At 40.8% G+C, this 16202-nt stretch overlaps 1 protein-coding gene across 3 annotated transcripts in view; it reads left to right on the top strand.

Moving 5' to 3' along the window:
* LOC122550602 (coiled-coil domain-containing protein 81-like) overlaps positions 1–16202 on the top strand; it is a 96759-nt gene that overhangs the window by 27269 nt on the left and 53288 nt on the right. For all 3 annotated transcript variants that reach the window (XM_043691572.1, XM_043691571.1, XM_043691570.1), the window contains exons 5-7: positions 3237–3322; positions 7570–7736; positions 13850–13967. In XM_043691572.1, the coding sequence (XP_043547507.1) occupies positions 3237–3322; positions 7570–7736; positions 13850–13967 (371 nt within the window). The remainder of the gene's footprint in view (positions 1–3236; positions 3323–7569; positions 7737–13849; positions 13968–16202) is intronic.

Genomic DNA, 16202 nt, shown 5'->3' with positions numbered 1-16202 from the left:
TTACCTTGCCACTGCTTCTAACAACTTCATGCTGGGATAGTTCTTAGTCCTTTAACTTCAACCCAAACAACAGGCTTTCTTGCATTCATAACCTAGTCATAAAAATGGAATGTGGATGTAATGACAGCAATAAAAAAGCTCTGATGGAGCAAACTGCGGTGTCATCAGACAAAGCTTCTAGTATCAAGATTGTTCTGGTAAAGTAATGCAGTGTATTCCACAATAGACTTCAGGATGTGCACATTAAGATCATATAAGGTGTAAAAGGTCAAAGAGGTGCGAAAAGACAAAGTGTGACAAGTGTAGAAAGTGCAGAGTATTGGAGAAAATGATGAAAATCAGGAAAGAAGGATGGTGATTGCTGGAATTTCCGGTTGTGAAATTTTAGGTAGGGCTAAGCTGGGCATAGAGTCATAGAGATGTACAGCACGGAAACAGACCTTCAGTCCAACCCGTCCATGCCGACCAGATATCCCAACCCAATCTAGTCTCACCTGCCAGTAGCCGGCCCATATTCAAACCTTTCCTATTCATATACTCATCCAAATGCTTCTTAAATGTTGCAATTGTACCATCCTCCACCACTTCCTCTGGCAGCTCATTCCATACCCATACCACCCTCTGTGTGAAAAAGTTGCTCCTTAGGTCTCTTTTATATCTTTCCCCTCTCACCCGAAACCTATGCCCTCTACTTCTGGACTTCCCCCACCCCAGAGAAGAGACTTTGCCTATTTACCCTATCCATGCCTATCATAATTTTGTAAACCTGTATAAGGTCACCCCTCAGCTTCCGACGCTCCAGGGAAAACAGCCCCAGCCTGTTTGGCCTCTCCCTATAGCTCAAATCCTCCAACCCTGGCAACATCCTTGTAAATCTTTTCTGAACCTTTTCAAGTTTCACAATATCTTTCTGATAGGAAGGAGACCAGAATTGCATGCAATATTCCAACAGTGGCCTAACCAATGTCCTGTACAGCCGCACCATGACCTCCCAACTCCCATACTCAATACTCTGACCAATAAAGGAAAGCATATCAAACGCCTTCTTCACTATCGTATCTACCAGCGACTCCACTTTCAAGGAGCTATGAACCTGCACTCCAAGGCAAACTTACTAACTATACCTCTTATGCTCACATTCAAATCATTTATGTAAATGACGAAAAGTAGTGGACCCAGCACCAATCCGTGTGGCACTCCACTGGTCACAGGCCTCCAGTCTGAAAAACAACCCTCCACCACCACCCTTTGTCTTCTACCTTTGAGCCAGTTCTGTATTGAAATGGCTAGCTCTGCCGGTATTCCGTGAGATCTAACTTTGCTAAACAGTCTCCCATGGGGAACCTTGTCGAACGCCTTACTGAAATCCATCTAGATCACATCTCCTGCTCTGCCCTCATCATTCCTCTTTGTTGCTTCTTCAAAAAACTCAATCAAGTTTGTGAGACATGATTCTCCTCTGGACCCATGGCGAGCAGTCACTGAAACAACTACGCAGTGATATCGATTTTCATCCCACCATCAAATCACCATGGACTACTCTTTAGTATCTGTGTTATTCTTGGATGCATACATCTCTATCAAGGATGGGCACCTCAGCACTTCACTCTACCGGATTACCTCACCACGCTACACTTGTCCAGTTTCCACCCGAAACATATTAAAACAGTCATTCTCTACAGACAAGCTCTATGAACACACAGGATCTGTTCAGATGAAGAGAAACATGATGGGCACTAGGAAGTACTCAAGGATGCCCTCATTAGAAAGGATATGATGCTCAACACATCGACTGCCAGTTCTGACGTGTCACAGCGAGAAGCTGAAATGACCTCCTCAGGAGACAGACATGAGCTGCAACCGGCAGGATACCCTTCATCGTCCAGTACTTTCCAGGAGCCGAAAAACTTCATGTTCTTTGCAGCCTGCACCACATTATCGATGAGGATGAGCACCTCACCATGACCTTCCCCACACCTCCACTTCTTGCCTTTAAATAACTACCAAACCTCAAGCAGATCATTGTTTGCAGCAAACCAATCCGGCCTTCAGGACAACACCACACAACCTTGTCATGGCAGATGCTGCAAGATGTGTCAGAGTGTCGATAGGGATACCACCATTACACATGGGGGCACCACCCACCATCTACGTAACAGATACTCAAGTGACTTGGCCAGCGTTGTCTATCTCATACACTGCAAGAAAGGATGTCCTGAGGCACGTACATTGGCAAAACCGAGCAGAGGCTACGGCAACGGACAAATGGACACCACACAACAATCACCAGCCAAGAGTGTTCCCTCCCAGTTGGGGAACACTTCAGTGGTTTGGGATATTCGGCCTTGGACCTTCGGGTGACCAACCTCCATGGCAGACTTTGGGACAGGCAACAACGCAATGTGGCCAAGCACAGGCTGATAGCCAAGTTCAGTACCCATGGGGATGGCATCAATCAGGACCTTGGGTTCATGTCACACTACACAGCGTGCACGCACACATACACAAACATATAAGTTTGTGGGTGAATTTGTACTTGCAGAATTACATTTTATTTTGCTCAAAAACTGCATGAACCCATTTTAGATTCTGTAATCACCTTTTTTAGAAATAGAATCAGTCTGAACATTGGAACACAGACAGACTTTAACCTTACACTTTCAATGCATTATCTGAGCTGATATGGCACCTATTGTTAAAGTTCACTTCTGAATGTAACTTTAAAAAAGTTCTAGGATTTACATATAAAAGAACTGAAACTAACATGGTCATTCTAAAAGATGAGAGACTTAACAAAAAATCCAGGTCTTTTTCAATATATCATCTCAGTTGCGTCACACTGTAAACTTCTGCTATAAATTCTGCGTCTTACGATCTTATACTCCACAACCACCTGATGAAGGAACAGTGGTCCGAAAGCTAGTGCTTCCAAATAAACCTGTTGGACTATAACCTGGTGTGGTGTGATTTTTAACTTTGTACATCCCAGTTCAACACCAGGTACTCCAAGTCATGACTGAACAGAGGTATGTTGAAAAGGTATAAACTTTCCATTTAACACAGAAATGTAACTATGTATAGAGAAAACATAAAGTGCCACATTCTTTGGAATGTTTTAGAAAGAAATGAGATATTAACAACCCTTGCCATGCACGTTGGTCAACATTTATGGTATTAGGTGGATTTGTTTATATATTTGACTTCCACAATTAATACATGTTTTCCTCTCCTAACAGAGACCTGGGACTGCAGACTCAATAAAGTCAATCAGAGATGTGTGCACAAGTCGACCTGCCACGACCAACTCGGTTTTATTTCCCAGGTAAGAATCCTTGTACCTATCAAAAACAAATTCTGACTAATTTGAATGCTCTATTTTATTATGGAATGGCAGAATGCTAAAAATTTAATGTTAGCAGAAAATGCAACAATAACGTTAAGTAATTTATAAACAGGCCAGCACAAATTTGGTGTTAAGGTTAATACATTAAAATGTTCCTATTAGAATTATATTTAAGTAAACTGCAATTAGTCTAATATTCTACAACAAACTTGAGTACATATTCTAGTCTGGTATTTCAATGCAAAACTGAAGGAGTGCTGCATTGTTGGAGGTGTTGCCTTTTAGATGAAATAATAAACTGAGGCCCTGTCTACTCTTAAAACATGGAGAAGAAAATACTTGACCAATGTATTTTCAACTGTATCACCAAATGTAAATTATTTGATCATTGATTCCTTTTGGGTCGTCATATTCACCGTGGACATGAATAGTTTGAAAAAACAACACACAGCATCCTAAGTTTCATCATTCAGGGTGTAGCGTCATCATATGTGCTCCTTTGGAATTGAACATGATGTTTATTAGGCTAGATAACTCTTCAGATGAGTTGCTCCTATAGAGAACCTGAACAAATAGAAGACCTCCTTCCGTGCTGTAATCATTCTATGATTCTGTGAATTAAGTTTATGAATTTAAATTGACTAAATGGATTAAATTTCTTAAATAAATGACTTGATCAAGTTTAAGCTATAGGTAACTTAAACGTTTGCCTGTAGTTCAACCCAACAACTCCTCCTTTGTCTCTTTGATGTTCTTTTCCTGTCTGCAATGCATCTGTCTACTCTGCTGCTATGCCATGTATTGTTCTAAATCGTTGCAATTTCTCCTCCATTACATTGCTGGAAAAAGAATCCATCATTAATGATGCCCTGGCTGTGTTCAGGAAGTTATGAATAAAAAAGAGCACTTCATTCATTCAGACCATCATGCCTGCTCCCTGATTCTAGATCAAGACTGATTATCTATCTCAACACCTTTCCCATGCTACTGTTATGAAGTTGAATATATGTACTGTACCTTGAAGAGAGAGAGAATGCTGTGCTAAACTGAGAGCTTACAAGCATCTGTGTATATGACTAGATTGCAGTCCAAGAGTGTACTGCAAAATTGAAAATATGTAACATTTGGCTATGAAATGGATACCTGAGTTTTGGTTGCTGTTTGGAAAGTAATTCGAATTTAACCAATGAGTTTAAACTATGTCCCAGCATACTAAAACCCAATCGAGTTTGAATTTATTGTTTTGCTAACATTGAACCAATGAGACGATCTGATGTTGGGGGTATAAGAATGTGGACATTTTGAAAATTGGTCAGAGAGCGACTGCCATAGAGAGAGAAAAACTCCTGGAGAACTAATTGCCCATCTTAACATTTTGCTCTCAAAGAAATTAAAAAACACTTTCTATCAAAAGTGCCTTTTCATTTAAAATATATTGCAGTAAAAAGACAGAAGACGACGCAGGGAAATTAGCAGCCGGAAAAGTGAAGACATGGAAGAAGACAGCGACTGTGTGGTTTTGAAATTAAGTTGATTTAATTTTAGGGTCTTATTGGAATAGCATATTGTTATAGAGTTGGAGGTAGGTAGCAAGCAGTTAAGAGAAAGGAGGACTTAGAGTTGTGAATAGTTGTTCAATGTTCATTTTTAGAGTTAAAAAATAAATTGAAGTTATTTTCTTTAAATAGTGGAATTTGGGAGCTCTCTGTCACTCATATTTTAACAGATTATAAGGCGAGGCCAGCTTTTCTGGGTGCTTAGCTTAATTAACCGAGGATTCACCTCTGTGTCGTAGCACTACGTCTATATCCCTTGATGTTAAAGATATTTAACAGTCTCTCTTGGACTTAGTTAATACTGAATTTCCAACAACCTTCTTGGCTAGGGAATTTCAAGGTTCACCATCTGTTGAGTGAAGGTTTTCCTCCTCCTCCTCATCGTAACTGGCTTGCCTTTTAATTCTGAGATTATGTCTGTTGGTTCTCGATCCCATAGCTCAGGAAAATGTCCCTTCTGGATTGACCATGTCCACACAGAATAAAACAGGGTAAAGATAAATGATTTTGATTAGACTCATAGAGTCATAGAGACGTAGAGCATGGAAACTGACCCTTCGGTCCAACCCGTCCATGCCGACCAGATATCCCAACCCAATCTAGTTCCACCTGCCAGCACCTGGCCCATATCCCTCTAAACCCTTCCTTACTCATATACCCATCCAAATGCCTCTTAAATGTTGCAATTGTACCAACCTCCACCACTTTCTCCGGCAGCTCATTCCATACACGTACCACCCTCTGTGTGAAAAAGTTGCCCCTTAGGTCTCTTTTATATCTTTCCCCTCTCACCCTAAACCTATATCCTCTAGTTCTGGACTCCCCAATCCCAGGGAAAAGACTTTGCCTATTTATCCTATCCATGCCTATCATAATTTTGTAAACATCTATAAGGTCACTCCTCAGCCGCCGACGCTCCAGAGAAAACAGCCTCAGCCTGTTCAGCCTCTCCCTGTAGCTCAAATCCTCCAACCCTGGCAACATCCTTGTGAATCTTTTCTGAACCCTTTCAAGTTTCACAGCATCTTTCCGATAGGAAGGAGACCACAATTGCACGCAATATTCCAATAGTGGCCTAACCAATGTCCTGTACAGCCGCACCATGACCTCCCAACTCCTGTACTCAATACTCTGACCAATAAAGGGAAGCATACCAAACGCCGCCTTCACTATCCTATCTACCTGCGACTCCACTTACAAGGAGCTATGAACCTGCAATCCAAGGTCTCTTTAGGGATTCTAGAACTAGGAGGCATAATCTGAAATTTAGGGCCAAACCATTCAAAAGTGATGTTTTGAGGCACTTCTACACACAAAGGTGGTAAGTGTTTGGGAGCCCTCTTCCATAAATGGCCGTAGACACTGGATCAGTTGTGAATTTTAAAGCTGAGATAGATTTTTTTTGTTAAGCAAATGTATTAAGGGCTATGGGCCAAAGACAGGTATATGGAATTAGGCCACAGATCAGTCGTGATGTTATTGAATGGTGGTACAAGCTGAAGGAGCTGAATGGCTTAGTCTTGTTCCTATTTGTGGCCTGTTAAGAATTTTGTAAGTTTGCATGCGATCGCTCTTAATTTTCTAAACTCCAGAGACCACAGGCACCTCATTGTCTCGTCATAAGACAATCATGCCATACGGTTAACTTGCACTGAACTCTATCTATGGCAAGTATATCTTTCCTTAGGCAAGGGGACCAGAACTTCACATAATATTCATCTTGTGGCCTCTCAAATATTCTATACAATTTAGGTAAGTCTTCCTTTCTTCTGTACTCAATTTTTTTTGTGATAAAGGCTAACATGTTGTTTGCCTTCTGAATTTCTATTCTTTCTGTCAAAGTGGATAAACTCTCATCTATCTGTATTATACTCCATATGCCATGTTTTTGACCATTCACTCAGCCTGCCTAAAATCTTCTTAAAGCCACTTTGGATTCTCCTCACAATTCACATTCCCAACAAGTTTTGTCATCTGTAAGCTTGGAGCTGTTACAATTGGTCCCCACATTCAAATTGTCGACGTAGATTATGAACAGCTGGGGCCCTAATACTGATCCTCCTGGTACACCATTGGTCACTGCTACCATTTATGAATATGACTTTTTTTTTTGTCTGCTAACCAATCCTCAATTCATGCTGGTGTATTGCCCTCAATCCCGTGCGCATTTATTTTGTACACTAACCTCCTATCTGGGTCTTAATGAAAAGCTTCCTGAGAATTAAAATGCACCACATATCGGCTCTGCTAGTAATATAGTCAAAAAATTCACGTTTAAATTGTTTTCCCCTTCAGTTGAGCCAGTTGAGCTAGTAAGGTTAGAACTCCAACTCAGAGACTCTCACACTTGGTTTGTATTCAAAATCATATCTCTTGTGAAGGGCAGGCTGGGATTGTCTCTTCATATGACTGACTAAAAGATTTCAAAATTAGTCAGGATGGAACATGATCAGAATCCTTCTGTTTTCTGATTCTGCTGGACCTCCACTGGAGTTTCAGTGGGATCTGATGGGACCTCTGAGGAATTTCAAGATCATTCTATTAATTGTACTAAACTGGGATATTAACAATGAAACATAACCAGTCAGGCTTAGATATTACGTGGCTTGTATGCTGTCCTGAGACATATATGAGTATTTACCTCTGGTCATAACTGTTACCTTATTGTAGGATTTCGCCAGGTGATCTCAATGAAAGAAAATCAATGTTGTTGTCAATTAAAGAAGAAAACAGAGAAAACCATGAAGCCCTCTCTAAACCTGAACAAAATGAGCTAAATAGAGAAAGTGAACAAGTTGAGAAACTGAAGGAAAGAGAGGAAAGTAGAGAAGCAACAGGTATGATGAATGAAATTACCTCCACTTTAATTACTAAAATGATAGGAAAAAATAAGGTAGTGTGGTTCACATTAATTTTTTGTTGTTTGCATTTTTGTGTGTACATGTTGAGAGGAAATGTTCAAAGACAAAGGTCTCCAAAATACTTTTAATTCATTCCACTGAAATTATCTTTTACTGTTTACACAAATGGCTAAAAATATTTTGAATCACTTATCTCACCCACCCCTGGACAATTTGTATACAGCTGATGTCTCATGTTATTGTTCAATTTTTAAAAAGAATATTGTACCAAATAAAGGTAAAGGGAAGTTGCCACATTTCCTGAGGACCATATTAAAGAGGGGTGACCAGTGGTGCATTTAACCTGAGAGTCACCACACCCCAGACAAGGTGAGAGGACAAGAAGGCAGGACTTACATGTAAACCTCAGCTGGTATAGAATTTGAACCCATGTTTAGATTAGATTAGATTACTTACAGTGTGGAAACAGGCCCTTCGGCCCAACAAGTCCACACCGACCCGCCGAAGCGCAACCCACCCATACCCCTACATTTACCCCTTTTAACCTAACACTACGGGCAATTTAGCCTGGCCAATTCACCTGACCCGCACATCTTTGTGACTGTGGGAGGAAACCGGAGCACCCGGAGGAAACCCACGCAGACACGGGGAGAATGTGCAAACTCCACACAGTCAGTCGCCTGAGTCGGGAATTGAACCCGGGTCTCTGGCGCTGTGAGGCAGCAGTGCTAACCACTGTGCCACCGTGCCGCCCACGGTGTTGTTGGCATCAGTCTGCTTTGCAAACCTGCTATCCAAGCTAAGCAATAACATTATATTATATCATGGGCAGAATCTTGCATGTTTTTTGTGTAAGTGTGAGTTGTGTCAAGTTTTTTGGTGGGATCTTCGCAGGCAAGCCTAATAACATTTGTTTTTGCATCTTACTGCATATTACTAAACCCATCTCATTAACTATCTACCCTGCTATTATGGCACCCTACATTCTATCCCCACCTTATCAATACCTCTTTCCCAGTGCAAATTGCTACTCATTGGATATGAATAAAAAAAACAGCATCCCTGGCACCTATGATATATTCAAAAAGTTACCATGCATTCAGACTAGCAGTGATATTCCGAAGCAGCTCACTGGGTTAAGAATGGACATGTCAGAGAAAGGGAATATGGTGCTACGATTCTCCAACAGAAACCTGGAGATCCTGGTGAAAAGGGTGGTAAAAGGAGAGGATAACCAGAAGAGGTTGCCCCACCAGACCCTGGAAGCTGTGTCAGTGCCACCTTGGCAGTGAGGAGGAACAAGCTAGCAATGCCATAAGAATGTCAATGAATTTCAATGAAACTTCCCTGTTCCAGCAGGATGTTCTAAGGGCTCTCCACTTCTTCCTTGAACAGAGGCCTTAACAACCACCATTCCTATTTTCAATCCTTCTCAGATCCCATTCCCTAACTTTTTCCATCACATTGGGACCATATCAGTGCTCTTTCTTGCTGTACCCTGGGCCTGGGAATCTTAAATCAATTTTGCATTCAATTTTCATCCCTCTTTCACCTTCACATGGTCTATCCTCATGATTTCCATTCCATTTCTTAACTGTGTCCATTTCTGCGGATACAGTCCACTAATATTCTTTATAAGCCCACCAATTTTCAATTATACTTCCTCAAAAGCTGATTCCTGTAAAGATTCCATTCCGTCCTCTCAGTTTCTCTGTCTTCGTCCTGTTCTGGTGATGTTATCTTCTATAGTAGTGCTTCCGACATTTCGTCCTTTTTCCCCACTTGAAAATTTCTCCACTGTTGCTAATCGGGCACTCAACTGCTTTCAGCCCATTTTCTGCACTTTAGCTCTCATCCCTCCCTTATCCTTCCACAACTATAATAGAATTCTCTTGCCCTCATTATCCACCCCACTGGGCTCCATATACGAAATGTCATCTCCTCCATTTATGCCACTGCAGTGTTATGTCACCACCAAACATATTCCTCCTATTCCCCCACCCCCAGCACGATGTCAGCAGTCCAAAAGGACAATTCCCTCAATGACATTTCATCCCAATACATTTTCCCCTTCCCATGCTGTGTTCCTTTGCAATTGGAAGAGGTGCAACACCTTTTTACTTCCTGAATCTTCATTGTGTGAGGCTCCAAACAAAGGTTCCGAAAGCTGCAAATTACTTGTACTTTTTATTATTCTACTGTATTTGCCGTTTACTGTGTGATCTCTTCTACATTGAGGAGCCAAATGCAGACTGGATGATTGCTTTATGGAATGAGGTCATTTGGCCCACTGTGTCTGGTTCGGCTCTTCACATGAACATTTTTATCAAGTGCCAATCTTCTGCTTTTTTCCCCACACCTTTGCATCTTATTTTTATCCAAATAATCATTTAATACCCAATGCCTCAATTGAACTTCCAGACAATGCATTCCATGCCCTAACTGCTTGCTGAGTCATTATTTTTTCTCATATCACACTTGCTTCTTCTCCAAATTGCTGTAAATATATGCCATTTTGTTCTTGTTTCTTTTACAAGCAGAAGCAGTTTCTCCCTATCTGCTCTATCCACTCAAGATTTTGAAAATGCAAATCAGATTTCCTCTCACCTTCTCCTCACCAAGCAGAACAGTCCCAACTTCTTCATTCTATCTTCTTAAATGAAGTCTCTGGAACCATTCTTGTAAATAGTTTCTGCACTCTTTCCAATGAATTCAGATTCTTCCAGAATTGTAAACAATACTTCACGTGAAGTCTAATAAATGTCTTATACAAGTTCAACATCACCCCCTTGCATTGTAACCACCCAGCACCTATACCCATGCCGCTATTAATAAAGGAGACTTGTGTGTACCTATCTCCCATATTCAATGATCTGTGAATTATACATGCCTTTAGAATTGTACTCCAATTTTGTATTGTCTTTCAAAGGTCTTCAAAATATATTACTTCACATTTCTCTACATTGAAACTCATCTGCTTACTTCAAACTAGTCTATCCCCTTTTGGAGTTCACAGCTTTCTTCTTCACAGTTTACAATTCTTCCAAGTTTTGTTTCATTTGCAAACTTTGCAATTGACCCCTGCCCACCAAGATCTAAATTATTAATAAAAAAAATTGCCAATGTTCCACTAGAAAGAGATGATTTATTTTATTGTTGTCACATATACTGAAATACAGTGAAAAATGTTGTTTTGTATGCTGTACAGATAGATCGTACCATTCAAAGTGCATCAGCATAGCAGAACAGACACACAGAAGGTGCAGAGAGAGAGAGAGCAAGATTAGTATTAGCATTTGAGAGGTCTGTTCAAAAGTCTGATAACAGCAAGGAAGAACCTGTTTTTGAATCTGTTTGTACCTGTATTTAACTTTTATATCTTCTGCCTGATGGAAGACGGCAGAGGAGAGTGCAACTGGGGTGGGAAAGGTCTTTGGTTATGTTGGGGTTGCTTTCCTAAGGCAGCAGCAAGTATAAATGGAGTCAATAGATGGAAGACTAGTTTGTATGATGGACCGGCCTGTGTTGATGACTCTCTCAGTAGATTCTTGTGAAAAGCAGTTAGCTTTCTGTGGTGCATCAAAAAAAAATTGGCAGAGTCCTTGCAGACATGCTAGATTTCCGTAGCCTCCTGAGGAAGTAGAGACGTTGTGCTTTCTTGATCATCGTGTCAATGTGGGTGGACCAGAAAAGATTGTTGGTGATCATCACTCTCAGGAACGTGACGCTCTTGACCTTCTCCACCTCAGCACCATGTTTGCAGTTAGGGGGGTTTCCACCACTTCCCTTCCTGAAGTCAATGAATACCTCCTTTTTGCTGACATTGGAGAGATTGTTGTCTTTACACCATGCTGCTGATCACTTGATCTCTTTCCTGTATTCTGTCTTGTCATTGTTTGAGGTCAGGTCTACAATGGTGGTGGGAATTGCCAATTTGTAAATGGAGTTGAGGTGGAATTTAGCCACACATTTGTGAGTGTATAAGGATGATGAGTTTAACTTGAGGAACACCACACCTTAAACAACGGGTGAGGCTGACAAGGCAGGACCTTTATTATGACCTCAGCAGATGCAGGAATTGAGATTATTCTTTTGGTGTCACTCAGCATCACAAACCAGCTATCCAAACAACTGAGCTAAAAAGTACCTAATTGCATTTTTTGATATATAAAATGAGAGAGGAGTTCTTATGCAGGGAAACAGAAAGTAGCAAGCTGTTGCCATAATAGTCAGTCTGACTTTCATGTTAGACTTGCTGCTGTTAGAGTTCTTAGGGAAGGAGAGAATTTAAAGTGGCATATAAATGAAGCTGGTTGGGCCAGTAGTGAGATATAAATGCAAGAAATATAGTAGTTGCTGCACATTAGCGAGCTTCCGAATTCAAATGATTTAACATACTTTTCTTCTTTCATGACCCAAGACATGTTTCCTGAAGGATCCTAATTTCAATACACATTTTAAGATTGTGCAATGATTGTAATTTCCGCATCTAATTTTAAGAGATTAATGGATAAGTAACTGTAAAGTTGCCAAAACCTCCCAGGATATAGTAAACTCAGCCAAAGCAGGAATTGAACCCTCACGATTAGCATTAATCTGCATTGTAAACCAGCCATTCAGCTAATGGAGCTAACCACTTCTCAACCTGCAGGCCCAATTACATGATTGCAACTGCTAGTTTATTTGTTCCATCATTAATAAATGTCAAAGTTATATAGTTCTTCAGTCTGTTTGCAACTTTGAAAAATTAAGTTCCTCCAGGCTTACTGCCTCTGATCTCCATATCTCCCAAAAGTCTGATTTCTGGAAAGAAACTTTGTTTCATCTGCAGAATGAACCAATTTTCAACTACTTCACATGCATCAGAAATTTCACTATCTGCCCTGTTGCAAAAGAGACCTCTGTGTAAGCCAACTGAAAGAACATTAACTGGATATTGACTTACTGGTCTCATGTGAACGAAGTTGATATCTTTTATTTTAAGAAATTTGCAATTTGTAGCTATTTTTACTTAAATTTCTCTCTTTCTTGAATACCTGTGCATGAATGTGTCTCGCAAACAATTAAAATACGTGACTACGTATTTTTCAAAGGGAAAAACAAAACACAAAGATAATTTTAAATTTAAAAACCATATTTGATATGCACAAAAGAGGAATACAAAAATAATAGTTCATTTCACCTCCCCCTCTTTTCTGTGACAGGTGTAATCTGCAATCCTAGGCAGACTGCTCCAGGCATCATCTAAAGCTGTTTGGAGATCTTTGTGGTTCCTAAGAGAGCATGGTATTCTATTTTTCTAGTGCTTGACTGTCTTTATTTTCTCTCCTCACCCTGATACTATTGCCTTCTCTTCCCACAGAATAAATATCTGGCTTGGTGGAGCCAACCTACACAAGTGCACCATCATTTTTAGGTATTATACTGTTCTATGTCCCAGTCACTTCTTGTTGCATTTGCATTGCATTGCCTCAAGTGCATCTTCTTATTGGCGTTCTTTGTCTTTTTCAGCATTTCATTTCTGGCTATCTTCTCATTCTGTATGCTTCTTCTTCTTTGCTCCTCTCACTCTTATACTTCATTTATTGTTGCTTCTCAGCCATTCCCTTTTTTCCCCTTCATTGTTGACTATAACCTTTTAAAATTCTCTCTATCTTCTCTTTTCTTGTCCACCTTTTGTGGCCATTCTTTGCCAGTAGGAAGCCAGCATTTTGCAATTTGCAGCACATGCGGTATTTGCAATACATCCGCCAAGCAATGTCAATGCATGAAAATGTAAAAGTACAATTTGCAGCAGACAACATCCATAGGAATGCTCTCCTGAGTTCACCATATTACATTTAAATACCCTGAAGCCTCTGGATTTAACTTTGGGAGTGTTGCAACCAAATAAATGTTAATTTTTATTCAAATGAGCAAGCTGCCTCTACAAATGCTATAGATAGAGATAGCGTGCTATTAACATTAATAAGGTACAGTTGTGATGTGTGCCTCCTAGTTGATGCATATTGAGACTGAATTATCGCCTTCATGTCTGAAATCAGGAGCTGGAAAAATTTTAATATGAGCATTGTTTTGGTTTTTTACAGAAATGCCTCATGTCAAACAGTCCTATGTTAAACAACCTTTGACTCCTGCCAAAACTTCTGCTGTGTGTCTGACAGAAGACTTTCAAAAGATTACCGAGCACAAAGATTTATCAGAAAGGTAATATGTGACCAGTTGCATCAAATTAATTGTCTGAGTCATTTGTGCCATTAGCCAATATCCTTGTTCATGAATTCTGTATGTAAATTGCATGCATTCAAATTGAATGGAATTTTCAATTTTAGTATATGACACAATAATTGGAATCATCATTGCTCTCCAGTACGGTTTTTATTTTTATTTTCCAAGGAGATAAGAAATAGGACAAGTAATTTAGCCTCACTGTTTCAAAATGTAAATTCCTAATTGATTGAAAAAAATAAAATCTGCTTTGGGCGGCATGGTGGCACAGTGGTTAGCACTGCTGCCTCACAGCACCAGAGACCCAGGTTCAGTTCCCGCCTCAGGCAACTGTCTGTGTGGAGTTTGTACATTGTCCCTGTGTCTGCATGGGTTTCCTCCGGCTGCTCCGGTTTCCTCCCACAGTCCAAAGATGTGCAGATTAGGTGAATTGGCCATGCTAAATTGCCCGTAGTGTTAGGTGAAGGGGTAAATGTAGGGGAATGGGTCTGGGTGGGATGTTCTTCGGAGGGGCAATGTGGACTTATTGGGCCAAAGGGCCTGTTTCCACACTGTAAGTAATCTAATCTAATTTAATTTACTCAGTGCAGTAATAGAATTTAATTGTGCTAATAACTTCAAATTATATTTTGTCTTCTTCATCAGGTATAGTATTGGAGGTTGGTTAGCTCAGTTGGCTGGATGGCTAGTTTGTAATGCAGAGTGATGCAGATACATTCATAGAGATGTACAGCACGGAAACAAACTCGTCCATGCCAACCAGATATCCCAACCCAATCTAGTCCCACCTGCCAGCAGCTGTCCCATATCCCTCCAAATCCTTCCTATTCATATACCCATCCAGATGCCTTTTAAATGTTGCAATTGTACCAGCCTCCACCACTTCCTCTGGCAGCTTATTTCATGCACGTACCACCTCTGCTTGAAAAAGTTGCCCCTTAGGTCTCTTTTATATCTTACCCCTTTCACCCTAAACCTATGTCCTCTGGTTCTGGACTCCCCCACCCGAAGGAAAAAACTTTGTCTATTTATCCTATTCATGCTCCTCATGATTTTATAAATCTCTATCAGGTCACCCCTCAGTCTCCAACGCTCCAGGGAAAACAGCCCCAGCCTGTTTGGCCTCTCCCTATAGCTCAAATTCTCCAACCCTGGCAACATCCTTGTAAATCTTTTCTGAACCCTTTCAAGTTTTGGAACATCCTTCCAATAGGAAGGAGACCAGAATTGCATGCAATATTCCAAAAGTGGCCTAACCAATGTCCTGGTCAGCTGCAACATGACCTCAATACTCTTGACCAATAAAGGAAAGCATACCAAATGCCTTCTTCACTATCCTATCTACCTGTGACTCCACTTTCAAGGAGCTATGAAACTGCACTCCAAGGTCTCTTTGTTCAACAACACTCCCTAGGACCTTACCATTAAGTGTATAAGGCCTGCTAAGATTTGCTTTCCCAAGATGCAACACCTTGCATTTATCTAAATTAAACTCCATCTGCCACTTCTCAGCCCATTGGCCCATCTGATCAAGATCCCGTTGTAATCTGAGGTAACCTTCTTCGCTGTCCACTACACCTCCAATTTTGGTGTCATCTGCAAACTTACTAACTATACCTCATATGCTCACATCCAAATCATTTATATAAATGACGAAAAGTAGTGGACCCAGTACTGATCCTCGTGTCACTCCACTGGTCACAGGCCTCCAGTCTGAAAAATGACCCTCCACCACCACCCTCTGTCTTCTACCTTTTGAGCCAGTTTTGTGTCCAAATGACTAGTTCTCCCTGTATTCCATGAGCTCTAACCTTGCTAACCAGTCTCCCACGGGGAACCTTGTTGAACTCCCTACTGAAGTCCATATAAATCACGTCCACCCCTCTGCCCTCATCAATCTTCTTTGTTACTTCTTCAAAAAACTCAGTCAAGTTTGTGAGACATGATTTCCCTTGCCCAAAGCCATGTTGATTATCCCAAATCAGTCCTTGCCTTTCCAAATGCTTATACATCCTGTCCCACAGGATTCCCTCCAACAATTTGCCCACCACCGACATTAGGCTCACTGGTCTCTAGTTCCCTGGGTGGTCCTTACCACCCTTTTTAAACAGTGGCACCACATTAGCCAACCTCCAGTCTTCCAGCACCTCACCTATGACTATAATGATACAAATATCTCAGCAAGGGGCCCAGTAATCACTTCCCTAACTTCCC

This window comes from Chiloscyllium plagiosum, chromosome 6, assembly GCF_004010195.1.
Source record: "Chiloscyllium plagiosum isolate BGI_BamShark_2017 chromosome 6, ASM401019v2, whole genome shotgun sequence".
NCBI lineage: Eukaryota > Metazoa > Chordata > Chondrichthyes > Orectolobiformes > Hemiscylliidae > Chiloscyllium > Chiloscyllium plagiosum.
The sequence above is the reverse complement of the archived record's forward strand: the minus strand, read 5'-3'. Positions and strand labels throughout refer to the sequence as shown.